This window comes from Arvicola amphibius, chromosome X (assembly GCF_903992535.2).
Source record: "Arvicola amphibius chromosome X, mArvAmp1.2, whole genome shotgun sequence".
NCBI lineage: Eukaryota > Metazoa > Chordata > Mammalia > Rodentia > Cricetidae > Arvicola > Arvicola amphibius.
In genome coordinates, this window is record NC_052065.1 from 91,670,519 (window position 1) to 91,698,344 (window position 27,826).

Sequence of the window (27,826 nt, forward strand, 5' to 3'; positions counted from 1 at the left end):
AAATGATGGACTGATTAATTGAAGTGTTTGGTGGCTCAGTACAAGGTTGAAAGAGATGCTGCCATTACTCATTTCTCTGTGCACCAGAGTAGGCAGATTAAGTACTCTTAAAACTGAGTAGTTCTTATGCTTCCCTTTTTCTTTTTCATCCCTTTCCTTTTTCCTCTACGACTATGAAGCAGGGGAGAGGGAGGAGTGACAAGTGCAAATATCGTGGTAGGGGTTTACAGTTTTCCTTGCTTCTGGCTGTAATGTGTCTTCAGAACTTGGAATGCCCAGATCTCTTGAGCCCTGAGATAATGGTCATGGGCTTGTCCAAGAACTCATGAGTACGATCTCTGGATGCAGATTATGCCTGTTAGTATTTTCTAAGTCACTTTTTAAAAACTTGTTTCCCTGCTTTTCTCTCTTTTTCTTGGACTAGAGAGCAGTCAGTCTCCTCAATTAACCTCAGCCTGCAAGCCACTTACCTGGTGGCAACATAGTGGAACAGGCTGGGGCAAACACAAGGGAGGAGAAGAGGATGAGCTACTGACTTAGTCACAAACTTGGAGTCAACAGAATATTAGATTGATAGGGATAGGTGTATTGTATATTGAGTTGTTTATTAGAGAAGAATGTCAGAATCTAGCAACCCTAATTTTACTAGGGCTCAGTTGTACTAAGCTTACCGTAATGTAATTTTCTAAATAGGCAAAAAGAAAACCCCCAAGCAAAACAAGATGAACCAACCTAAAAATCATGGTGAATTTAGGGAGACCTGAGAACTATGAGAATTCATGGGAAATGGACTGGGAATTAGCATGTGAAGTGCTTTTATTTACATGGTTCTTCTAGCTTCAGGTACACCTTTCTGCCAAATGTCTATCAAATTAGGGATCCAGAAACGTTCCTGACCTGATAATCAGATAAAAAAAGGAAAGGGGATTTCTGAGACCTGTTTTGAAGCCCCTTAACACATCATTCCTTTAGTAGTGCACTATTAGGAAAAAGTAGCGGTACCCCTTGCAAATGACTTCAGTCACACCAAATCCTTTCCAGCTTGCCTGTCTGCTTACATCTACTTCTAAGTGTGGAACTAAAGCTATTCACACCTTGAAGTCTGGCATTTACCTCTGAGACAACTGTTTACCTCACATAGGGAATAGCAAGCTTTTCCTTGGAAAGTATGAGCTCCATTTAAACCTGAAGCAGGCTTCTGAGTGCCTGGCCTTGAGGGAAGCCCACCACTGAGCAAGCAGAAGCTTGATGGCTCAGTAACCTGGCACTATTACATAAGGCACTGCATGAGATATGAGTCAGGGCCCTGAGGCTGGCACAGGCCCAGCCTAGTTTGGAAAGTGAGGCTAAACAGTAGTGTAGGAGAGGTGCAAAGGGGCTAAGCTAGAATGCAGCCACTGGATCCACTTCTCTCACTTCTCACTCTTTCCTCGGGGATAGTTGGACCCAATTTTTGGTGGACACAACTCAGAGAAGTACACAGCTCAGAGAGGCAGGAATCCCTATCAGACCCCTGCATTGTAAGCAGCTGATCTTCATCTCCTCTGACGAGAAGACAAAAGAAAGTAGGTTGAATACTTAGAGCTATTTTGTGAGTAAATTCTTCCTTTGAGAAAGGTCACTGTGATACGTCCATAGGCAGGGAACTGATTTCAGGCTTGGTCTATCTAAGAAATGTTACTCTCAAGAAAGGAAGGCAATAACATGCTTTGGTCATCACTGACTGAACCTGCCTGCAGTCTTTGTTTTCTCTTGGACTAGTGTCTGCACATTGGGAACCTTCTCATTCCTTCTCTTGTGTTGGTTGGGACCTCACACCTCTTACAATGTTTCTAAAAGTTCAGTAGCTACTTTGGGGAAGATTCCTAGCCAGAAGGTACAAATGAACTTACTTGCTGATAAAATCATCTTCTTCCTAGCACAGCATTTGAATAAGCTTGCTTTCTGCTCCTAGTTTATCTCTATTCCAACTCCTCGATTAAGCTGGATTTCAGCATGGAAGACAGTAACTTCCAGAAGCTATTTTTCCCCCTGGCTGACCCCTCACTGGGTGAAGTTTGCTAAAGGTGGGGTTTAGCCTTTAGTCCTACAGAGGGCTCCCATTAACCTAGGTGATTCCATGGACGGCCTTGTCTGCCAAAGTTCTGGCATAAAATGAAGCCCTTACTCTTGCCCCATTATTGCAGGCATTGGGACAGCACAGTATGTCCTGAGTCATCATTACTCTCTTCATCTGAAAAGGAAATTTCATCTTTCTGACCCTTGTGGTCATGGAATGCTCTCCCTTGAGTACACTGAGCACACAAAGTACCCCTACAAATGAGCCCAAGCTTTGGCCTCTTTCAGCACACTGGTTTCTCAAGGGCTCAAAAGACTATTGCATGACACCAACCAATTTGTTATGTAAACTCAGTCAGCCATGGCAGATTACAGCTTTGCAGTTATCTTGAGGGATGCCTTACATAAGAGGAGAAAGTTCAGGTAGGAGCAGGCTAATGATGAGCAAACACAGTGTAGTGGCTACCATCATGTACAGACACAGCCAATCTCATTCCTCTTAAGAAGTGGTTGGGGGCTAGTATTCTGTGGTGCTCCATAATTAAGGGGGCCCAGAGACCCCGGAAACCTTGGCCAGACACATCTCTCTCCATTTATCTAGATGTCTTGGCCTTCTGGAGTGAATCTGGAAAGAAGCCAACACTACCTGGAATTGAGAGCCTGTCAGTTTATCTGGAAGTACAAATATAAGCAAGGGTGTTAACTTCACTTAGAGAGGGAAAATAAGGTCACCCTGGAAAAAGTTATTTCCTAAGGTATGGACTCACATAGGTCCTCTCTGGGCTAAACTGACAAGAAGATAAAATTAATGCCTCATTCTGACCCTCTTTAAGAGCTGAACCTTCTAGGCAGACTTCTTGTGCGCTCTTGCTTCTCAGTGCCCTACACTAACAGCCCACCCAGCCTGGCCTTCCATGAATTCTGTACCCTTTATCCACTTCCTTCTATTTTCTAAACTTGGCTTTTCCATATCTCATTCACATTAAAATCTACTTCCTACAAGCTGTCACCCTTTTCTCAGAAATGATGCAAAGAAGTAAATGACAGATAATAATTATGAATACATGGTCAAAATTTTTGATGAAAATCAGTGAACAATGACTTTCCCAGGTATATATCCCAAACAACTGCAAATACCCCAAATACCAGCTACTGTAGCATGTACTTGTAAAATATTAATAGCAGAATTCCTCATAATGGCCACACAAAGTAGAAATGCATCTATAAAACAGATGAATGCATAAACAAAATGTGTTATAGCAATAAAATGGAATATTATTCAGTCATGAAAAGAAGTGAAGTACTGTTACATGTTACAGCGTAGATGAATCTTGAAAACATCATGAGAGTGAAAGAAGCCATACACAAAGGATCATACACTGCACACTTCCACTTATATGGAATAACAAGAACAAGCAAATCTATAGAGACAGAAAGTGCCAGGTTATTGGGGATGGGGGAGAGGAGAGACTGAGTATGTTACTACTTAGTGAATAAAGTGGTGAAAATGGCAAAATTTACATTGCAAATATTGCATCACTAAACACATAAAATATATGGGTATGCACACAATATATATGGCACAGAGATACTCATGTAATAGTGGTAGTAGGGCACTGAGCTCTCTCAGCAGCATATGGACTAGCTTCCATGTACCAGCCTGCCAGTACATGCAATTCACATCTGTGCCTTGGCAAAATGACAATTTCTTATATGGTAGGGTTCTCATAAGGTATCCAAATCCTTAATGTTAAGTTTGCAAATGCATTTGTGTTTTTAATGGAGGATGTCCCTTAATCCTAGAGTGCCTATTTTGTGTCAGACTACTAGACACTTGGGAAATAGTTATGTTAAATTATCTTAGGCCAAGGAAGGACTTTCAAAGCCTGATACCAAAAGCAAAAATCACAAAAGCAAAGAATGACAGGCTTAACCACATTGAAACTCAAAACCTCTCTATGACAAAGAATCCCGTCCTTGAAATCAAATGGTAAATTAATTGACAATGGGTTGCAATCTCTAGTTCAGGGTTTCTCACGGTGTGGTCTACATACCACTGATGCTATAGGAGAGGAGTTACAGATGGTTCAGATTCAAGGACAGACTTGAATCTTAAATAGTATGAAATATTTCTTGAAAAAAAACCTGATGTCTATATCTAACTCTTCCTCCATGCTAGTACCTAACAAACAGCTCAACAAAGAATATTAAATGAATTAGCACACATCAAGTAATCAGAAATATTTAATATTATTTCCTGAGATTTGTGTATTAGAACCAGTTGGTAGCAGGTCAGCTTATAGATAGAATCCTAGGAATTTTGGAGCTGAAGGGAATTAAGATTTAGGGCATTTGGGATGACACTGAGCAGGTATGCTCTGGGACCAAGGGCAATATATGGTTGATTTTGGACGGGTATGGTGGCTCATACCTATAATCCCAGGACTTGAGAGGTAGAGTCAGAAGGATTGTATTTAGTTCAAGACAAACCTGGGCTATGCTGAGTTCCATGACAGCCAAGATCATTATGAGTTCCAAGCCATCTTGGGCTGTAGTGTGAGACTCTGTCAAAAAAAAAATCTTAGAAATAAATCTGCGGTTATAAAAACAGCAACCATAGAGCAGAATATTCCCAGTTACCATGTCAGTTAGCTACACCTTGCAAGTTAGGTAATTAAATTCATTTAAAATTTTCATTTAAGAAGGTTTATGTCTGTCTGTTTGTTTTAAATACTGCATATAAACTGGAAAATTCAGCTAATTGTCCAGTGTACACTATCTTTCTCCTAAACTTTCTAGTATTCAGAAGCACAGACAAATGATAAAGTGAAGTCTAATAATAGTGACCAATCATCACACTTTCCCTGAGACTGTCCAAGTTTGATCATCAGAGTACTGTGTAAGAGTAGAATAATTGGACATTTTGATCACTCGGAAAAATTCTGGAATAACATTTTTTCTTTGCCTCATAGAAACAATTTAAGTGTTCTAAGCACCTCTTTAGTGTTAGTTAGCTAGTTAGTTAGGTTTCTTTTTTTGGTTTTTCGAGACAGGGTTTCTCTGAAGCTTTAGAGCCTGTCCTGGAACTAGCTCTTGTAGACCAGGCTGGCCTCGAACTCACAGAGATCCGCCTGCCTCTGCCTCCCGAGTGCTGGGATTAAAGGCATGCGCCACCACCGCCCGGCTGTTAGTTAGGTTTTTTAGACATTCAGTAGACTCCAGAATCCATGATATCAGTTGGAGTTTTGGTATTGCTCTTCACTGTGAGACAGGACAACTTAAAATTTCCAAGCATCAGTTTCCTTCTTATAAAAGTGAAAATTGGTGCTAATAATATCAGTTTTGTTGGGTTGGTATAAATACTAAATGAGATTATGCAGATGCTATTCTTGGTATTATAATGTATTATAAATGAACAATAATTGTTAGCTATTAATCCTTTATAGTTATTAATTACATTACAAAAGATTTAGGGGGTGGTGTTTAAAATACATTTCTTCTCCCTAATAGTCTAGAGGTACCATTTATATACCAAACGGCTGCATACACATCCTAACTGATTTCTGTAAGTACAAACACTCCATCAGAACTTCTACCAAACTATTAGCTACCACATGTGATTAAAACTAAAAAAGAAAAAAAATCCACATTTCAACACTAATAAGGATTTTCTAGCACATGATTAGTTGTGGGGCTGGAGAGATGGTTCAGTGGTTAAGAGTGCTCGGTGCTCTTGCAGAGGAAATGAGTTTGGTTCCTAACACCCACATCAGGCAGTTCACAACCACCTGTAACTCCAGCTTCAGGGGTTCTGATACTCTCTTTTGGCTTCCATGGGTACCTGCACACACACACAAACACATCATCAATAAAGATTTTAAAAACCTTTTTTAAAAAGGTTAAAGTTGTGAAATCTTTACCTCAGAGTACACCAACAATTAAGTAGTTATTCATAATCACCAGAACAGAACAAAACAAAAACACCTTTAATGAATACTGGCTGCATAAGGAGAAACCAAGGAGAAACCAAGCAAGTAAAACACAGCCCTACCCTCAAATTGCTTACACTCTTTGTTCTAAGAAAATCCAGTCCTAAACTTGGAACTAGGACAGACCAATACCAATGAACCAGATATAAATTAAGAATGTGCCAAGTCTTCTTCCAAAGAATGTTGGAGGCCTTGAAACAGCAGAATAGGCTACAAGGTAAGAGACAGAATCTCCGGTAGGAGTTGTTGCCTTGAAAAATGATAATGGAAAACACACTCAAACAGAGACCTGAAATGTCTTATTGTGAACTGGAACAGGAGTAAAAATTGTGGCTGAATTACACAGGTAGAAACCCAGGGAATCAAATGAATCAAGAAAGGAAATATTCATATAGAAGACTGTCCAGCCTAGACATTGGAGAAGACCCATAACCAGCAACAATGTTCTTCTAGTTTGCAAAGAACACGCCATTCTGTGCAAAGCCTCGACTGAATCTAGGATCTGATCTCCAATACCAGTCATTAAGGAAAGAGAGTGATTTATCCTGCCATAATTATTAGGTTCTTACCAAAGGATTCTGTCACTCACTACTGAGCTTAAAAAAAAAAAAAAAAAAAAAAAAGCCTGGTAGCCTTCTGGCTTTTTCTGAGATAGCAGCATAGAACACTGAGTTGCTCTGGTCCCAGAAGGCATTGTGGTCAGGTGCATATCCCCCTACTTTGTTCTTTTCTCTTATACAGTGCCTTTAATATTCCTATTTAGTAGCATTTTCAGGTTTTGCCAAGAACTAAGTACCCAAAACTGTTGTTAGTGGGTGACAAAGGAGGTCTTTCAAGAAACCCAGGGAATCGGGACACTACAGAGGTGTGACACAAAAACCCTGCAAATCTTGGCAAATGTGAGCCTCACACTTCACTCACCCAGGTCAGACCCTCCTAAGGCCTCTTTTTTTTCCTAAACAGAAATCACCCTCTCAATTCACCAAAGACCTAGAAGAGCCCTTGCATTGCCAGTTGAAGCAAATGCAAGTGCTGTCTCCAGGTTTCTCCCCCACTCTCTAACTGAGCTATGCCAGCAAGCAGATCATTACCACCATGATGAGCCAGTTAAGCATTGTGCTCTACAGGATTTCAGTGTCTGTGGGCTAAATACACTTGTAGTAGTATTTCATGAGAAATGAAGATTCTCTTGAAATATATTCTGTCTATAGCTTGGCTTTATTTTAGACCATGAAATAATCTGATGCCTAATGTGAAATAAGTAAGAAAATTATTCAGTGGCATTGAAAATCCCTCAGAGAAACAACTTGATATAATAACAACATTAAGACAAGTAGCCTTGCTTATCCTCACCAGGAACCACTGTGGCTGGAGTGAGGAGATAGTGGATGTGTATTGGGACAAAGGAGGTAAACACATTCTCAGCGGTCGACAGGAGTGCCTCCTGCATTTCTTGGTAGCTTTTAAGATATCACATTTGAGTTTTACTGCCATGCAAGTAATGCATGAGTATTCAGCATTTCTTTGGGCATTTCATCACTTTGGGCACATCATTTGCCCAAAGATAGAAAGTGCCATACAGAGAGCAGGGAGGTAAGAGAACTTGCTCTGGCTCATAGAAAAAGATAGAAGCATAACTTGTACTACCACCTAGGTCTCCCCCAGCAGGGAATGTCACTCTTACATAACCTGTGTCATTGAGCAACAATAAAAATCCACCCCAGTGTGCACGCATGCATGCACACATAAACACACACATATACACACAATATCTCTAAGAACACTACACCTATAGAAGGGTTTCCTGAAGTTCCCGCCTCTAAATTATCTGAGTCTTAAGTTATTAATACCAAAGTATCTCGTTGTTGGGGATAGCAGATACCCTGGACATTCCCATTGTGTTTATCTCCTCCCTTCTCCCATTCTTTCCTTCAGGCTTTCTAGAAAATCTGATACACACTCAGACAACACGTCTACATGGATGTGGATTCATCCATCCTCTTGCCATACAGGAGTCTTGAAGTTCTTAAAGTAATAATCCTAAACCGCTTTTTCTGGTTTGCTTTTCACTTGCATACAAAATGGAAGGCTATAACCTACGGAGTGGGCCAGTCCTCCCCATCCCGAATCTCAAAAGTTCTCACAAGTTTCTATTTTTCCCATCCCTCATTCTTGGTCTTCCCCCATCAGAAGCCTAATTTGTTCATTATGTTCCGCTTGTCCTCATTGTCACTGCCGCCCAGTTTCAGTTCCATTGAGTAGGGTGGAACTCAAATTTCAAGAGAACCTCAAGGCAGTCTGACGGACTACAGAAATTCCAAGAGGGGGCATCTACAACTACTTCCAACCCATATGGTGTCACCCCATTTTCCGGGCCCTAGAATTTGCGAGCCTTTCCAGGCACCATTCAAAATGCGCTTGCACCTGCTAAAATTCCCTGAGCTCCGCGGGGCTCTAAGCTAGCCAAAAGGATCAACCACGGTCTGCCGCTCCCCCACCCACCCAGTGCCCCTCGGGAACTTCCTGGTTGGCCCCCTCGTCAGGAGGCCAAGATCCAGCAGAGGCCGGTGTCAGCAGGATCGTGTTCCCAGGCGTTCGGGCCGGCTACCCACCTGTGGAAGAAGAGCAGAATGGAGAGCATGGTCTGGTCGATGTTGCGGTTGCAGATGCCCTCGTTGATCAGGTAGCAGGGGTCCCGCAGCACGGGCTCCAGGGAATCCTGCCGCATTATGCTGTCGAGCTTGTCCGCGTTGAGGTTCTCGAAGATCAGCTTCTCCTGCAGCTGCCGAAAGTTGCTCACGGTGGGGCTGCCCGGGTTCTTGTCCCCGGGGCTGCCGTTCTGAACATCGCTCCGGTTGGCCAGGTCCAGGCAGCAGTTGCAGCAGTCGAGACCGACAGGTGAGCGGCAGTCGAGCTTGGACTGGGCCATCTTCTTTGCAGGCTTGGGGGCTGCCTGCTCGGCGGCGAGGTCAGGGGCGTCTGGCAGGTGCGCGCCCGCCGAGCTGGCCTTTTGGGACGCCAGGGTGCCTGGGAATGACAAGCTGTGAGGAGAGTTGGAAATTAGCGCCTAAAAAAAGCCGGGCCACCTTCGGCGCGGGCCCCCTTCTGGCTGGAGCGCTCAGGGTGCGAAGAGAAACAGCTGGACAAACAGCTCCCCAGCGGATCCCTTGGGCTCACTTCCTCCTCCTCCTCCTTCCCTTGGTCTGAAAACCAGGGCCGCTCCCCTCCCCGCTCTTACCCCCCCTCCCGCCCCCCGCCGCCACCTCTACCCTCCTTCCCCGGAGGTGCCACAGGCGGGCCCCCCGGCGCAGTCCTAAGTTTCCCAAGTGCGAGCGTGGCTCCGGGCGGACCTGTCGCTGGCAGGAAGGGCGTGTGGAACGGGAGAGCCGCGGCGCGCCCTCCCAGCCTCCGGCCTCAGGCTCGCGGGCTCCGCTGACCGAGCAGCGGCGGCAGGAGCCCCGAGCGAGCGTGCGGGCGAGCGAGCCGCCAGAGCCCGGGGGTCCGCACCGGGGCGTGACAGCACGTAAATGAGCCCCTAGGGGCAGGCGGAGGACGGTCCGCCGCCGCCGCCGCCTTGAGGGGGCCGACCCCTCCCCCCCACCTCCCCGTCCCCTTCACGCCCACGCGGTCGCTCGCACCGTCGCCCGCCCGCGCTCCTGTGGAGGAGCCCGCTTCAACGCTGGCTCAGCCGCTTGGCGCTAGGTGGCTCGGCACTCAGCGCCTTAAACGTCCAGACCTCCAGGAGCGCGCGCGCGCCGCTCTCCCCCGCGAGAGAGGGAGAGAAGGGGGTGGGGGGAGCAAGCCGCCCCGGCCGCGCAGGTCTCCCGCTCGCCCGGAGGGCCAATGGTGCCCGTCCCGCCGCTTCCCGGGGCTCCCCTGACAGGACGGCCAGAGGAGCTCAAGGCCTGAGGTGACAGGGCCTTTAAACGGCCGCCGCGCCGCTCCGCCCGGCAGCGGAGAAGTGCAGAGGGAGAGCTAAGAGCCCTGGCCTCCTCGGCGAGCGACTCCTGGAAAGTTCCAGAAAAACAGCACGAGTGTCTAAGCAAATGCCCCGACTCCAAACTCGCCAAAAACACACCCGGGCTCTCGGTACCCGTCTCACCTCACTCGACACCCCCTCCGGTGCTCCGTCCCGCCGCCCGCGCCTCACTCGACGCCATCTCCCCTAGGTACCGCTGTCGCGGCGGCCGCGAGCTTCCCCAGGGCCTTCCCTGCTCCCTCACCGCCGCCGCCGCCGCCGCCGCCGCTCAACTCGCCCGTTTCTTCTCCCGCTCTTTCCGCTATGTCTGTCATTTAACGTCTCTCCAAGTTTCTTTACCCGTTTCTTCCATTTCGCTCCCCATTTCCCCTTCCTTTTTCTCGTATTTCTTTTCGCCCCTCTTATTTCTGGCTGCCCCTCTCTTTTTCTCTGATCCTGCTTCGACCCCCTCCCCTCTTATTTCCTTCATTTTATTTCCCCGTCTCACCCCACTTCGCCCCCCCGTGTCAGCACTCCCTCTTTCTCCTCACTCATCTTTCCTGGTTTTTTTACCCTCCCCCCAACTTGTTCTCCCGCTTTTCCGAGCCCCCCCACCCCCCGCTACCTGCTGCTTCAGGTGATCTGTCGCCTTCGCTCTTGCAGAGACTTCTGCACGGCCGCCCGCACGCACAGTCAGAGAGGAGTGATGCGTCCCGTAATGGCGGCGGAGGGATCTGGGAGAATAAACCTCGAGCGGAGGTATAGCAAGAGGGCACATATAGGGGTCACTCTGGTGCCCTGGGTTCAAGCCCCTGCTGTCGACGTGCGCTTCAGGGACGCGCGAGCTGATCAAACAGGACGGCTTTTAGGGTGTCTGGGAACTTAGAATATGTTGATGGTGGAAGACTGAGCAATTATTGATTCTTGGGAAATTTTTTTAAAAATCCACATTATCCATTTTTTGTATAAAACTCAAATTTCTATTCAGTCCAACTCCCTTACAACGCACCCCCGCCCCCACCCCCTTCATTCTCTTCATTCATGAACCCCGGGCATTTGAAATAGAGCAGTATATACTGCCATCTTCTGCCCAAAACCTGAACTATGTTCTCTGGGTGCCTAAGGTTCAGCGCTGTGAGGAGACACTACAGGAGCCTCCTGGTGGAAGAGTCCACTGGGACGCCAAGTCGAGGCAAAAGTCTCTCTGTTTCAGTAAAAGTGAAGTTCCAGTTGCCTGAACCCTGCTAGACTTGACTTAAATACATTTCTAGCCTACCGTGGTGGAGCGCATCTAAGGTCCCGACTACTCGCAAAGCAGAAGCAGGAGGCTCGTTTGTTCCGGGCCTGCCTGAACAAAACAGTGAGACTGTCAAAAACAACAAACAAGCAAAAAACCAAACCAAGCCAAACCAAACAACAACAAAAAACCAAAGCAAACCAAACCAAACAACAACAAAAAACCCCAAACCCACCCCATATAAAATCAAGCCTCAAGCCAGACCTGTTATCAATTAGGAGCAAAGTGCGGCAAAGTCCTCCTGGCTCTTCCATGGGGTCCAAAGTGTGAGTAATTGGGGAAGGCACTACTCGGTGCTATAGTGACGAGAAAACCCAAACCTTCTTATATTTCTGGTTCCGGAGAGAATCGCGAGGCCTAGGATGAAAGAGGCCGTGGTAGCTATCCCAGAGAGCAGTTTAACTGAGAGGATAGCCCTGCATCCTCATAGATTAAGAAACAGCTATTTTCTTTTCACTTAAAAGCCTGTCATGTCATTTTACTGCATTTCCTTCTTTCTTCTCTTTTTTTTTAAATGCTCTTGGATAAAAGCCAGAGGAGGTAGTAGAATATAAAATTTCATCTGCATTGTGTAGACTTATAGTCTACTGAATTGTTTTTTAATTACAGTGTTTATTATTTTCCTTCTTGTTTATAATTATTTTATGTTAAATGTTATAATAAAATATATTAGTTCCACAAATGTTTATCTGCATTCTGGGAACAGCTAGGCCTTTTGCTTCTCTGTTTGCCTGAACCTTCTTATCTTTGTGTATAACCTTGGGATGAGGCCCTGGTGGAACTATTTCCTTCTCAGCACTTGGCACCATTAAATTCAAGATTTTTGTCCCCTTGACATTTCCCTGTTGGAGTCCTTGTTCTCAAGGAGTATTGTTAAGAATTCAGTACAGCTTTGCAAACCATATCAAGGCTGATCAAGAGCAAATAGAGTTCAGATACAGACCAATCTAGATAGTACAGAGATAGAGTTCAGAGCGTTGGCATTTGTGTGTGTGTGCAACTTCAGCAAGCAAGTCCAGCTTGTGTTGACAGACTGCATACCTCTGTGAGGGAAAGCCTACAGGACAGGGCCCCCTTGACTCTCCTGTCTCAAGTCTTGCTTTACTGACATACAGGTGGGTTGAGAGATTCCAATAAAATGCTTTTGCATAAATTCAGAGATCAGGCATCTGAGGGCACTAGCAGACAAAAATGGTGGCCCTTTTGGGTGAAGCAAAAAAGGGAGTAGAAGAAACACCTACTTCTTGGATAGAGTCACTCAACAGCCATTTACTGTGTGCTTGTCCTGCGCCAGGTACAGCATTAATAAAAATTCAGAGATAAATAAGATCACATCAAAGCTCCCCACACAAATTCCTGGTCCAGCTGAAAAACCAGATTTACAGACAGACAAAATACTACAAGTCTAGCTGAGTCTGGTGGCACTGGCGTGAAACACCAGTTTTTGTGGAGGCTAAGGCAGGAGGATTACAAGTTCAAGGCGGCCAGCTTGGACAACTTGGTCTCTCTCTCTCTCTCTCTTTCTCTCTCTCTCTCTCTCTCTCTCTCTCTCTCTCTCTCTCTCTCTCTCTCTCTCTCTCATATGTGGGCACAAGCATGTGTTAAGGGTTGAGGATATAGCTCAGTGGTGGAGTTATTTGTGTAACGTGCATAAGGCTTTAGGTTCAATCATCAGCACCTTAAAAAAAGAAAGAAAAGAAAACCAAAGCCTACCCCTACAAGAGGTAAATGATAGGCACTTGGTGCTTCGGGGAAAGGCAACTGTATGTCCTTGAGAAGGTGGAGGAGAGCTTACTTTGGGGTGAATGGGCAATGTACACATGTTCCTTGGTTGAATTATAGTAAAGATATGCTTCAGTGAATCCATCCTGAACCGAAAATGTCCTAAATTAAAAAAAAATGGAGTTGCTACACTTAGTTCACTGAGCAACATACCTTAGCAAGCAGTAGTCCATATTACCTTCCTAGTCTTGTGGCTTACTGGGAGCTGCCCATCATTCAAATCCTAAGTTTGAAGTAGAGAATATACATTGATTTTTTTCACCACCATAAAACAGAGAATTTGTGAGTAGAATCATTGAAAATCAGGGACTAGTGGAGAGAGGCCTGTGAGTGAGAATAGTGGGTGTGTTTGGATCCTGTGTGAATTGCAAACGAGCTTTGTGTTACTAGAGAATGAACTGGGAAAGAGAAGCTGAGAGTTGGAAAGGGACTCAGAGCTCATGTCTTAGGGACCCAGTGTTAAGCATTACAAAGAATTTTGCTCTGAGCTTAGTGTGGTGACTTATACCTATAATCCCAACACTCAGGGTGATTTGGGCTACATAAAAGACCTTGGCTAAACACCAGCCAGCACCAAACCCATCCACTTCATGGATTTACCTTGCTTTAGATAATTATTAAGAAAAGAGATAACTATTTTTTATTGCATCCTTACTATGTGCCCCAAATGTGCATATCACATGCGTGTGCGCGCACAGACACACACACACACACACACATTTGTCACAACAATCCTGTGAAGTAGGTAGGTTTGATTTTGGTGGTCAGGTGAACTTGGATATGTTAAAGAAACTCTCAGGCTATACAAGGAGTATATGATGGAGTCAGGGTTTGAACTTATAATTTCTTAACTTCAGAGCTTGTGTTCTTATCCACTTTTAAAATGAATGCTTATCAAATATTTACAAAGTGGAACGTCTGTTTTAAGATGATTTACCATTCACAGAAGCACATATGCATCCAATAATTTCCTGACTAATATATTGAAAGATTTTTATTTATACTGTGGAGTACCACGAAGGAAATTGGTGACCCTAGTATAATATTATAATAGCTGAAATCATGAGCCAGGCATTATGTCCTTTATATGCTACCATACAAATTAATTTTCCCAACAACCTTCTGAGTTAGATGCTACCATCAGTCTCATTTAATAGATCAGGAAACTGAGCCACAGGGGACAAGATAAAGCACACCTGGATTATAAGTACACACCCTTTCAGCACGTATAGTCTAGTTAAGTTCAAATCAATATACCCAAGGGGGCTGTAGGCAAGTTCATTTCATATTATCAATACTCAGGATTGTTAACTTCTCCTCAAAGAGGGAATCAGATTCATTAAACCTCTCACACGCTTTTGTATCACACATTTGTAAAAGCTGGGAATGGTAAATCTAGATCAGGTTCACAGCCCCCCTTTTTTTCTGTTTGGTGCCACACATCCTTATGACAGTATAGGGAAGCTCATGAACCTCTTCTCAAAACAGTGTTCTTATATAACACAGAAGAAAACACGCAGGGTTACAAAGAAAATCGATTGTACTGAAGTGAAGATTTCAAAATATACAAAATAGAAAATTATGTAAGTGCTTGTTAATATAGTAAAAGCAACATTCTAGATGCAGCTTTGATAACCATAATAACATCAGTATAATGGCTGCTAATATATTTAAAGATACCCACAATAGCTGTAATGTGACATAAAACTGTTAATTATTTCTGGGGCAGGAGAGATGTCCCAGTCAGTAATGTGCCTGCTACATGAGAATCTGAGATCAGCTCTCCAACACCCACATAAAATTAAAGTACATTTTGTGGGGACTGAGGGCAGGTGGGGTTGGGAACGGGAGGGATCAAGTTGCGGGGAGGTAAGGGAGGAAATACTGGAAGAAACGATTGGAATTGGGGCGGCATTTCAGGGGTGACATGAAAACCTAGTGCAAGGGAAAATCCGTGGGATCTACTCTTAGTAAGAGAGGGGTGGATATCAAGCGTGAACCGGTCATTTTTTGAAACCAAGTAAGGCTTCCAGTGGAGGGATTGGGACACTAAGCCTTCACAAAACCTTTGACCTACAGCTTGTCCTGCTTGCGGAGTGTTCTGGGACTGGACCTTAGCAGAATCATCATCAAAGAGACCAGAGAGACTTCATCCAGAAACCAATGGAAGCAGATGTAGAGTTCCATAGCCAAACATTAGGTGGAGCTAGGGGAGACCTGTGGAGGAGTGGGAGGAAGGATTAGAGGAACCAGAGGGGTGAGGAACACCAGGAGATCATGGCCCACAGAATCAATTGCCCGGAACTCATGGGGGCTCACAGAAATCAGTGAGATATAGGGGTCTGACTTAGGTCCTCTGCATATGTGTTATGGCTGAATAACTCGGTGTTCTTGTAGGATTCCTACCAGTGGGAGCCAGGTGGTTGCCAAGTCTTTTGCCTGCTTGTAGGACCGTTTTCCTCCTACCGGGTTCTCTCATCCAGCCTTGATGTGATGCTATGTGCTTGATCTTACTGTAGCATATGCTGTGTTTGGCTGATGTCCCTGGAGGTCTGCTCTTTTCTGAGGGGAGGCAGAGGGAGGGCGGATTTAGGGGAGAGGGGAGGTAAGGGGAGAGACTGGGAGGAGAGAAGTGTTGGAGGATACTCAGCCACACTATGGACCCTGAGTTAGCATTTGCATTAATTAAATGAAATTAACCTTGGCTCAGGAGGCTGAGTGAGCAACTAGTTGGCAGAAAGTAATCATAGAGCATCAGAGGGCATCTGGAAGAGATAAAATGACACACCGGAAGTAGTAGGAAGGGGTTTTGAGTGTTTTGTCTGATTTGATGGAGTGGAAGAACAGGCTTTTGGGAGATGGCAGCAAGGAGAGAAGGTTAGCTTGGTGTTACTCAACCTCTCTGAGCTAGCAGGGGTTCACCCTAGCCTTTGAGTCCTGAGTTTTCTTTCTAAGTAGAACAATAGAGATTTAGTTAAAGCTACCTTTAGCTGCAGCAGCAGAGCCCGTGCCTGTGGCGGGGGTGATTCTCGCCAGGCCTGAGTGGCCAGGAGAGAAGCAGGCCTGTAACTGCAGGGTCCCAGTTGCTGGCCGAAATAGTAGATGAAGGTGCAGCCACTGTGACAGAGATAGAACGGAGTGGGGGGGAACTGCAGTTGAGATGTAATATATGAAAGAGCAACAACTACAATAATAATAAGACAGTAGTGCCCATGTTTAAAGAAAACAGGCATAGTACCACAAGACTGGAAGCCTAGGCCGAAGGTGAGTGGAGTCTGGAGGCGAGCATCCAGGTGTCTGTGTGTGGGGGTGCCAATGGTTCTCTTCAGAGCCTCTGGTCAGCCATTCTCGGCACGTGTTCTGTGAGGAAACTCTGTTTCCAGGGATAAGGTAGTAAGTGATCTCGAAAACAACTTCTGACCTCTTCACACACACACACACACACACACACACACACACACACGCATACACGCGCACGCACGCGTGCACACACACAGTCATACACACATATACAACACATACATGGATGTACATACACAAATTACAATTACAAATTGATTTCTATTGATTCCTACCTACACACTGGTAGTACTATGACTTGTTCTTTGCCTTTGTAGTTGAAAAAATATAAATTTAAGTTGGAGACTGATGAAGGTGAAGATTTAATATTTTTTTTTCACCTAAGTACATTTTCTCTGGAGATTTCTAAAAATCCCTGTTCTATACATTTTCTATGTAAAAAAAATTTACAAGGTACAACATACGTGTGTGTGCTGAGAGGAAAGGCCCTGCACAGAGCAACGAGAGAGTAACCGGGATGCTGGAGACATGGCTCAGTGGGTAAGAGCATGGCTGCTATTCGAGAGGACAAGGGTTTGATTCCCAACACCAGCAAGGCTGTAATTCCAGTCCCAGGGGATCTGATGCCCTCTTCTGGGCTCCGAGGATGCTGCACACATGTGGTCCACAGGCATAATGCAGGCCAAACAATACCTTGTATTATACATGAAGGAAATCGCCAAAATCAATTTTTAAAAAAAAAGTGAAAATAAGGAACTTCTTTTTTTTCTAACTTTTATTGATTCTTTGTGGATTTTAAATCACGCGTTCAGATCCTACTCATCTCCCCAGCCTCTTGCATCCTCCCTCTGCCCTTACAACCTCCCCCGGGAACAAAACCAAATTTAAAGAAAAAATACAGAAACAAAAACAAAAACAAACAAAACAGAACCCGTCATGGAAGCTGTCGTGTGGCCCTGTGAGTCACACAGCTTACCCTTTATCCATGTATCTTTACTTGCAAGTGTTGATTGCTCTGAGTCACTGGTCTGGCTCGAAGCCTCTGGTTTCTGCTACACCTTCGATACTGGGCTCTCACTGGGCACCTCTTGGATGTTCTGTGTTGTGGAGATCCTGCAGCTTTGGATCTGCAGGTTCGGCTCCTTTACATGCTCCAGCAGTTCATGGATAAGGTGGATGTTGGGGTCTGGAGTGGAGAGGGGCGGGAAGCTGAGTTGGCCAGCCCTCTGCCTCTCTCCCTCGTTGTCACTACCTGGGCGAGCTCTCCAGCACTGTCTTGACTAGCTCGCTGGTGCAATGCAACCTACAGCAAAGAGCGAGCAGGACAGTTCTCTTGCTCTTGGGCCCTCAGATCCCGGTCCCCCACACTCACACCGCTAGGGCCAGCTCGACTGTGTTTGTCCAGGTGGAAGGCCCTGTCTCTTGATTGTTGTAGGGGAAATGTGGGGGGTGGAGAGTGGGGTCAGCTCTCCTGCTCTCATGCCTTCAGGGCTGGTTCACTTGAGCTCAGGCCAACAGGGTCAGCTCTAGTGTGCTGCCCAGCCAGGGTTTAGGGCCTGCTCTTCTGTGTGCTGCAGCTGGTGTGAGGCAGGGTTAGTTCTCTCAGTCCCGTGATCCCTGGGGCCAGCTCTCTCACCTGCCACAGGTAGGCAAGGGGTGGACAGCATCTTTCTCTCAGCCATGCCACCACATGACCGATGAGGGGGTGGGCAGGTCAGCTTGCCTGTGTCCTGACCACAGGGTCAGCTCTAGGGTGCCACCCAACTCTACTGCTGCAGTACCCAGCGAGGGGCAGGGATAGCCATCCCAGGGCCAATGGAGGGAGAGACTGACTCAACACAGCACGGTTCCAGTGAGTCCCTATGCTAACATGGCCCACGGACACCATCACAGACCCCAGCTGCAGCTGCAGGGGCATGGCCCTTGGCATTGACTGGAGTGCTGACATTACCATGGGCTACTCAGATCAGTATGGCTTGGACAGCAGCAGGATCCTGGAACACCGACATGGTCTCAGGTGGCTGACCAGACCCCAGTCATCCACACAGCCCTCAGTGGTAACAGGAGACATGGACATCAACTTAGACCCTGGCTGCTATGGGGTTATAGACCCAGACATGACCCAGGTGACAGCACAGGCCACTTAGATCAGCATGGCCCTTGTGGTAGCATGGCCCTCAGAAACTACATGGCCACAGGTTGTGGCCTAGACCCTGGGTATCCATTGGGCCTTTTGTGATAACATGGGATAGGGACATCGGTACAGACCCTGGCTGTTGTAGGACCACGGAACCAGACATGGTCCTTAGTAGCAGCCCAGGCCAAGATGTCACCAGGCAGCACAGGCCATTCAGATTGTCCCTATGGCAATATGGCCCTCAGATACCACCATGGCCCCAGCTAGCGGCCAAGACTACACGCCTCTGCATGGCCTTCAGTGGTGACAGGAGCCACAGGTATCAATACAGCCCCCTTTGGGCTGTTTCAGGGCCTTGGACCAAGACCTGGCCACTGGCCTGGACATCACCTTGGCACCTTGGACTCAGCTTGCTCCTCACCACCCTCATCTCTTCAGATCCACCTCTCTCCCCAGTCCATGAACCCTTCTGCCCCCCTCTCTCTTCTATTTCACCATTTTGTGCTCATTCACTATAATGTTGACAGTCTGCCCAGAGGAGGTGTGGCTGGCAGGCAGAGAGGATACATAGAGGGAGAACCAAGAACGAGGAGAGCAAGGAGCAAGGAGAGAATGAAGGAAGGAAGACATCAGGGGCTAACCACCCAGCCACTCATGGAGTAAGAAGTAAAGAAAGGTATACAAAAGAAGAGAAAAAGAAAAGCCCAGAGGCAAATGGTAGACGGGATAATTTAAGAAAAGCTGGCAAGAAACAAGCCAAGCTAAGGCCGGGCATTCATAACTAAGAATAAGCCTCCATGTGTGATTTATTTGGGAGTTGTGTGGCAGGCCCCCATATACCAAAAGAGTAAAACATCACACAATGAGAAGAGAGAGAGAGAAAAGGGAGAGAGAGAGAGGAGAGAGAGAGAGAGAGAGAGAGAGAGAGAGAGAGAGAGAGAGAGAGAGAGAGAGAGAGAAAGAGAGAGAGAGAACTGTCAGTGGTAGGGCTTCTGAAACCTCAAAGCCCACCCCAGTGACACACGTCTTCCAATTAGGTCACATTTCCTAATCCTTCCCAAACAGTTCTACCATCTGGGGACCAAGCATTCAAATATGGGAGGCTATGGGAGGCTGACTCATTTAAAGAATCGCAGGTTGTAAGAAAACAAATGGAACAAGCCAGTAAGCAGAATTCTTTTTTTTTTTTTTTGCTTTTTGAATTGATTTTATTGAGCTCTACATTTTTCTGTGCTTCCCTCCCTTCATCTCCCCTCCCCTTCAACCCTCTCCCATGGTCCCCATGCTCCTAATTTACTCAGGAGATCTTGTCTTTTTCTACTTCCCATGTAGATTAGATCCATTTATGTATGTGTCTCTTAGGGTCCTCATTGTTGTCTCTGGGATTGTGATTTGTAGGCTGATTTTCTTTGCTTTATGTTTAAAAACCACTTATGAGTGATTACATATGATATTTGTCTTTCTAGGTCTAGTCACCTCACTCAATATGATGTTTTCTAGCTCCATGCATTTGCCTGCAAATTTCAAGATGTCATCATTTTTTTTGAGCAGAATTTTTTCATGGTTTCTGTTTCCATTCTTGCCTCCAGGTTCTCACATTGAGTCCCTGCTCTGACTTTGCTTCCTGATGGAGTGCTACCTGGAAGTGCTAGATAAACTCTTTCCTCCTCAAGTTGTTTTTTTTTCAGCAGATTATTTTTTTATTACTTTATAAATAATACCTTTTAAAATTTCCACTTCCTCCCCTCCTCCTACTTCCCTCCCGCTTCCCCACTCACTTTCCCTTCTTCCCCTCCAGTCCTAAAAGAGGGCAAGGTTCCCTGCCCTGTGGGAAGTCCAAGACCCTCCCCCCTCCATCCAGGCCTAGGAAGGTGTGCATCCAAATAGAATAGGATCCCAAAAAGTCAGTATGTGAAGTAGAGACAAATCCCAGTGCCATTATCATTGGTTTCTCAGTCTGCTCCAATTGTCAGCCACATTCAGAGGGTCCAGTTTGATCCCATGCTCCGTCAGTCCCAACCCAGCTAGCTTTGGTGAGCTCCCATTAGATCAGGCACACCGTGGACCAACCCCTCGTTGTCCTGACTTCCTTGCTCATATTCTCCCTCCTTCCACTCTTCAACTGGACCTTGGGAGCTCAGTCCAGTGCTCCGATGTGGGTCTCTGTCTCTATCTCCATCTGTCACCAGACGAAGGTTCTATGGTGATATTCAAGATAGTCATCAGTCTGACTATGGGACAAGGCCACTTCAGGCACCCTGTCCTCCACTGCCCAGGGTCCTAGCTGGGGACATCCCTGTGGACACCTGGGAACCCCACTAGAGCCAAGCCTCTTGCCAACCCCAAAATGGCTCCCTTAATTAAGATATCTTCTTCTCTGCTCCCATATCCATCCTTCCTCCATTTCAACCATCCCACTCCCCCAAGCTCTCCCCAATCCTCCCCTTCTCCCTTCTCTCTCCCCTTCTCCCATTCCCCACACCCCACTCCCACCCCCATGCTCCCAACTTTTGTCTGGCGATCTTGTCTGCTTTCAATTTCCAGGGGGATCTATATATGTTTTCCTTTGGGTTCACCTTATTACTTAGCTTCTGTAGAATGGCGAACTATAGGCTCAATGTTCTTTGATTTCGTATAAACCTCAAGTTGCTTTTTAAAAAAATCACATCAAGAAGAACCCTAACTAAGTTGCACACTAGAAAGAAGCCCCAGGAGCCCACAAGTTAGCTAGCCTAGCACATGCAGTGCTGAAACACAGGACCCTGCCTCAGACAAGGGGCGTGCAAGAGGAGTGTCTGTTGAAGTTGACTTACATGCAAACATGTGAGTTTCATACATCTCTCTCTCCCTCCCTCTCTCTCCCTCCCTCTCTCTTTCTCCCCCCTCTCTGTCTCCCTTACTCTTTCTCTCTCACACACACAGCAAAATAAATAACACATGAAAAAATATATAAGAATGGTAAAATTCAATATATACAGAATAGTTGCATTATTGCAATGGTGGATATATTTCACCTATTTCTGATATACATTTGTTGATATTGTGTGTGGGGAGAATTACATTTGCCTATGGGTGTGTATAGGTGTGAGGGAACTGTATGAAAAAGTGTGTAAATATGCACGTGTGTCAGGTTTCTCGTTTTCCATTGAGGATTGCTTTCCCTTTCCTCATCAAGTGAAGCAAATGGCCACCATTATACATGTTTAAAATCATAACGTAGAGGTATTAACAGTAGTCAGAGTGTAATAGTGGTATCAAGTACTTGTCCTTAAGAATTTCTCCTCTTTTTTTTTTTTTTATAAATATTCCTCTTTCTTTTCCCTTCCCTCATTTTTGTCTTCTCAGAACGGCAGACTTGAGAGAAGTCACATCTCAGCATTCATCTTCCCTCATAGCCAGCAAGCTGGATCTCCTTTAACTACTCTAAGTTGGTTTGTCCGCCTTCAGTCACAGGTAAGGTTTGCACCGCTCAGAATGCGCGCACGTTTTTCTGTTGCTTAAGTTAACATAGATCATCGGTGGAAGGCTTGCAACGAAAGTGCTGACAGCACTCACCTCTAGAGGAGAAAATGGGTGTCCTGGGGAAAGGAATGAAAGGAGGGAGCTTTCCCAGGTTTCTCATTTGCCAGAGTTACCATGGTTTGCCTGTAGAAAAGAAATGTTTTTATTGTAACGGCAATACAAGATGATTTCAGAAAACTGGTGGCGTAGGATGGGATGATGAATTCTCACAGCTCACCCACAACCTTGCCATTCAAGAGCAAGTTTTCTCTCAGCTTTCCTTTCCTATATCTGCATTTTCACCACACAAACTTAATAGCGCAGAGAACGTTGACTCCCACCCCGGGCAGCTATTGTTGACATCCCAGTGCCTCTGCTCTCAGCTCTTTTTGTCTCCAGACATTGTGAAGAAGCAAATACTTTGATGACAAAGCCCCCTTGCTGAGTCCCCACCAGTATGTCAGAACACTTGGGTCACCCCTGATCTTTAGCTCTAATACCCGAGGCTTCTGCCTTTTATGAAGTACGGGGTGGGTACCTGGGAGTGTGCACATCCTTTTCATGATGGAGATCGCAGGGACACAAGTGCAGGGCATCAGAGGCAGCCGCTTGGAGAAAGCAACTCCCACCCACACTTAGACACTTAGGACGTCTGTGTCCCCTGTGGGTTCAGAACTCGCAATTCTGAGGCTGTAAGACGGGAATAAGTAAACCCTTTTTGTGCACTTTTCCCTTTTCCTAGTTGCTTTTATTTATTTTTCTATGCTTTATTTTGTTACAGTTGACAAAAATGCATGTGTAGGATACCAAATGATGTTGTTTTGTTATGCATACAAAATGTGAAATTATTTTCTTCAATGAAGCAAATTAACATATCTATCATACTCTCTATAGATCTGTTTTGCAGAGGTTATCTATTCTTGCGTCCTAATGTGTGTGTCTGCATGTATGTATGTATGTATGTATTTTCTCAGCTGTAGCTTATAGTCTAGTGTGTTTGTGTGTTTTCAGGGTGGGAACAAAAGCAAGTAAAGAGCCATTCACAGCAGACATATAATAAAAGTTGTGAAAGAAAGACACACAGGTGTTGATAGGAGGGACACGATGTGGGCATACCTAATTTACATAGGAAGATTCAAGGAAGGCTTTCTGGAAGGGACAGATTGAATTGAACATCAAGTAATGAATTGGGAAGATTAAAGTAGTTTTCAATCTATTTTTCTTCTTTCCTTCCTCTCCCCTCTCCCAAGAGACTCTCCCATCACTCAGACGGTCTCCAACTCACTAGGTAGCTGGAGATGACCTTGAACTCCTTATCCTGCTGTCTCCCATCTCCAGAGTATTACACAGCTGTGCCTTACCACACCTACTTTTATGTGGTGCTGGACACTGAGCTCAGAGTTTCATGTACCCTAAGCGAATACCAACTTAGCTATATCCTCAACCCGGTACTCCAAGCCAGGTGCAAGTATTGTATCCTCTGATTTTTCTTTCTAAGATTTTAATTAGCATGTACATGTACAACATTAGGTTTAATTATGGCACTTTCTTTTTCTTTTCGTGTTTGGTTTTTGAGACAGGGTTTGTCTGTGTGGCTCTGGCTGTCCTGGAACTCGCTCTGTAAACCAGCCTGTACTCAAATTCAGAGATCTGCCTGCCTTTGCCTCCCAAGTGTGGGATTAATGGAGTGCACCATCACAGCCTAGCTAATTAAGGCATTTTCAAACAGAACTTTTTTGTCGACTCTCTTCAGTGCTTTCTCCTCCTAACCCACTGTGAGTCCTCCACTCCTCTCCTTGTGCCTTTAAGTCACTTGTATCCCTTCCGGTCCATGCTTCCTCAATGCTTCATTTTCCTTTCTCGCAGTCGTCCTTCTACGTTCATAGTCTATACTCATGCTCATTCCCCACTTATTTACATGCATACAAACATTAGAAATTAGTATGCACATATGAGAGAGAGAGAGCATGCGTGATTTCTCTGTATGTTTTGGTGATGATGTTTTTCTTTACAATGGAATAAATTGCCGTGTTTAAATACCACATTTTCATTATTCAGTCTTCTCTTGATAGACACGTATGCTAGTTCTATTGCCTTGCTGTTGTGAGTAATGCAGCAGTAAACATGGATGTGCAAGAATCGCCGTGGTAGGATAGAGTCCTTTGGGTACATGCTCGAGTGCTATAGCTGGGTCATATGATCTATTTTTAAGTTTTGGGGAACCCGCCATAGATTTTGATAGTGGCTGTACTAGGTTATATCACCACCAGCAATGAATAAAGGTTCTTCTTTGCCCACATCCTCACCAGCATGTGTTTTTGCTTGTGTGTGTGTGTGTGGGGGGGGCAATAACCATTCTGACTGGGTGAAATGGAATTTGAAAGTAATTTTAATGTGTATTTCCCTGGTGTCTAAGGATGTTGAACACGTTAATAAAAAAAACTTATTGTCCACTGTGTGCATTTCTTCTTTCGAAAACTGCCTGTTTATTTCATTAGCCCATTTGTTGATTGGTGGATGTGTTTGAGAGAGAGTGCCTATGTGTGCAATTTTTGCCATTCTTCATTTATTATAGATATTATCCTGATGTATCTTGCAAAGATTTTCTCCTGCTCTATAGAATGTCTGTTCACCCTGCCAATAGTTTGCTTTGCAGTACAGAAACTTTTCAATTCCGTGCCATTTATTAATTATTGGCAGCCTTCTGTTTTTTAGATGGAACCTCATTAAGTTGTCCAAACTGGTCTTGAACTTGAAATCCTTCTTTTCCAACCTCCCAAGTAATTGGAATTACAGCTATTTATCAACTATTCTTGGATTTCCAGTCCATTTTATAATCCCTCTTAAACATGCATGAGCTAGTAGGTGTATAAAACAGTGCCCAGAGCATAGTAAGTGTTAAAGAGGGTAGACATCATGATAACTACCTGAGAATTTGAAACAAATTTCATGATAACTTCTAATTGATATGAGAAATAAATAGGATCATGTATAGTGTGTAAAGTATTTAATTCATTATCGAGAGTATGACAATTATACACCAAATGGTGGCCGTTAACAGTATTGCTCTTTTTAGGTTCTCCTGGATTGAGATGGCATTTTCTCTTTGATCTTCTGGCTTGTCTGACTGTGCAGTTTATCATGTCATGTTATTTCAGACATGATGCTTACTGTTAGAGCTTTTCCTGACAACAACTTCTGGCCCACACCATTGATACCAGCCATATGGAATGCTCAGGTAGCAGTTTCTAAAACTGCATATAGAAAAGAGAGGAGCTGATGATGGAAGAAGTGGATCAGAACTCTGCTTGCCTTCAAGAATATTTTCTGTATAGTAAAGACATGACGGGGACTGGAGAGATGGCACAGTGGTTAAGAGCACTGACTGCTCTTCCAGAGGTCCTGAGTTCAATTCCCAGCAACCACATGGTGGCTCACAGCCATCTATAATGAGATCTAGTGCCCTCTTCTGGCATGCAAGCATACATGGAAGGAATGTTGTATACCTAATAAATAAATCTAAAAAAAAAAAGACATGACGCAGCACAATTTTGGCACCGCAAAGCTGAGGAAAGCTGATCGATAGAAGTGGATCAAAAGCCTTTTTCATTTTTCTTGAGTACTTTTTTTTGATGTTCTGATCAGATGGTAGAGTCTCAGTAGGCCAGAACTGTGTTCTTCACTCCAACCCCATCTCCCTCTAACAGCTGGCAGAAATTCCGTCCTCACTATGTTGGTTACTTTACCCATGTTTCTTAAGCTGGTACAAATCTTAGCATCTTCCTAGAACTTCGTGGCTACTTTAATGGACATCCATAAATAGTGGTCATCAGACACTGCTAGCTTACTGCCACATTAACCCAGAGCTCCTTTGGATACGATTCATTTTACTGCTACCAATTTTGGTGAGAAGCGACGCAACTCCTTCGCTCTTCCATGGCCTTTCATTACTAGCTTTCCATTTCTCGTCGTTCTGGGACCACATTTTTACTGGCCAGCTCATTTTACCCAATATAAGAGTCTTCTTCCTTTTGAATGGAAAAACTGCAGTGGTTTTTCCCTGTGTCATAAAGAGACAGGATAAGGAAAAAAAGAAGTTGAATTAACTCGAAGGCTGGATGCCAGAGTATGGAGGTAAATAGGATTGGGGGCAACTGCCCATAGCAGGTGCTAATTGTATGGTGGGAAGAGGGTGACTATTTCGGAGGTTTACTTACAAAGCCTCTAGTACTGTTAATAAATCCTAAGCTACTAATTAGTGGTACCTTAGCCAATATAGTAAAAAATGCTTTGTCGTTGCTGCTGTTCTTAAAAATATCCATTCTCAGCCATGGCTCCATTCCTATTAGCTCTCTGAATCTTGATACTGTGAACTCAGATTGATTTGTTTGCCTTATTTTCCACTTCTTTTAGTAGTGTGTTTTTGTGTATGCGTGTTTGTGCATGTGTGCCTATTCTAATGTGTCAGGGAACATCTCTGTGTGAGTAATCATGTGGAGGTCAAAGGTCGTTCCACAGGAGTCACTCACCTTGATTTATTTACTTATTATTTATTCTTCTCTAATGCATTACATCCCATTCCGATGTTTCCCTTCTCTCGACTCCTCCCAGTCCCCCCACCTCCCCGCTTCCCCCACATTCACTCCTCCTTTGTTTCCCTTCAGAAAAGAGCAGGTCTCCCAGGGTATCAACAGAACACAGCATACCAAGTTACAATAAGACTAGGTACAAACCCTCATATCAAGGTTGGATGAGGCAACCCCGTAGGAGGAAAAGGGTTCTAAGCTTAGGCAAGAGTCAGAGAATCCCCCACTTCCATTGTTAGGAGTCCCACAAGAACACCAAGCTACACAACCATAACACATATGCAGAGGACCTAGTGCAGACCCATGCAGGCTCCCTATTATCACTTAAAATTGGGAATCGATCTACCTGAAGACCCATCTATAACACTCTTGGGCATATATCCAAAGGATGTTCCATCTTACCACAACAACTGCTCAACTATGTTCGTAGAAGCTTTATTTGTAATATCCAGAACTTGGAAACAACCTAGATGTCCTTAAACTGAAGAAGGGATGAAGAAAATATGGAGCATTTACACAATGGAGTACTACTCAGCTGTAGAAAACAAGGACACCAGGAAATTTGAAGGCAAATGGATGAAACTAGAAAAAAAATCATCTTAAGTGAGGTAACCCAGACCCAGAAAGACAAACATGGTATGTACTGACTCATAAGTGGACATTAGCTCCGTAGTAAAGAATAATCTACTATCCACAGCTGCAGAGAGGCTAAGTAACAAGGAGAGCTCAAGCGGGGATGCTTGGATCTCCTTGGGAAGGGGAAATAGAATAGATTTTGCAGGTGAACTCAGGGCAAGAGGTGATGGGAACGGGGCGGGGGAATCAGGACAGATCAGGAGAGGAATGGAGAAAGAGAGAGTATGGTGAGAGCCCACCTTGATTTTTGAGACAGGATGACTCTCTGGGACCTGGGGCTTACAGAGTAAGCTAGGCTGGCTGGCCCCAAAGATCCACCTCTCTCTGTCTTCGCAGTGTTGTGATTACAAGCACCTGTTACTACAACTGGCTATTTATATGAATGTTGTATATCAAACACAGACTCATGCTTGCCCAGTAAGCACTTTGCCAATTGAGATGTCTCTTTAGCCCTCCTTGTAGTATTTCTTATTTGCCTCCCAGGCATCTTTGAAATTCTAGATTTGGTTTATATAATCCTCTGTGACCACTTTAGCCATTAGCATGTTTCTACCCTATAGGCAGGCTAAGTTCTCTAAGTTC

At 44.9% G+C, this 27,826-nt stretch overlaps 1 protein-coding gene across 6 annotated transcripts in view; it reads right to left on the minus strand.

Annotated features, from left to right (window-relative positions):
• Positions 1-27,826, minus strand: part of Tsc22d3 (TSC22 domain family member 3) — a 119,068-nt gene that overhangs the window by 52,778 nt on the left and 38,464 nt on the right. The window contains exons 2-10 of one of the 6 annotated variants that reach the window (XM_038317357.1): positions 22,077-22,166; positions 17,361-17,570; positions 16,323-16,457; positions 16,069-16,201; positions 15,491-15,646; positions 15,162-15,301; positions 13,098-13,186; positions 10,631-11,659; positions 8,660-9,088 (exon numbers count right to left, since the gene is read on the minus strand). In XM_038317357.1, coding sequence (XP_038173285.1) covers positions 8,660-8,976 — 317 coding nt within the window. In that variant the 5' untranslated portion in view covers positions 8,977-9,088; positions 10,631-11,659; positions 13,098-13,186; ... (4 more) ...; positions 17,361-17,570; positions 22,077-22,166. Of the gene's footprint in view, positions 1-4,548; positions 4,622-8,659; positions 9,089-9,397; positions 9,505-9,685; positions 10,089-10,149; positions 10,455-10,630; positions 11,660-13,097; positions 13,187-15,161; positions 15,302-15,490; positions 15,647-16,068; positions 16,202-16,322; positions 16,458-17,360; positions 17,571-22,076; positions 22,167-27,826 lie in introns of those variants that run through there. The other 5 variants (XM_038317356.1, XM_038317358.1, XM_038317359.1 and 2 more) reach the window with 5 other exon arrangements.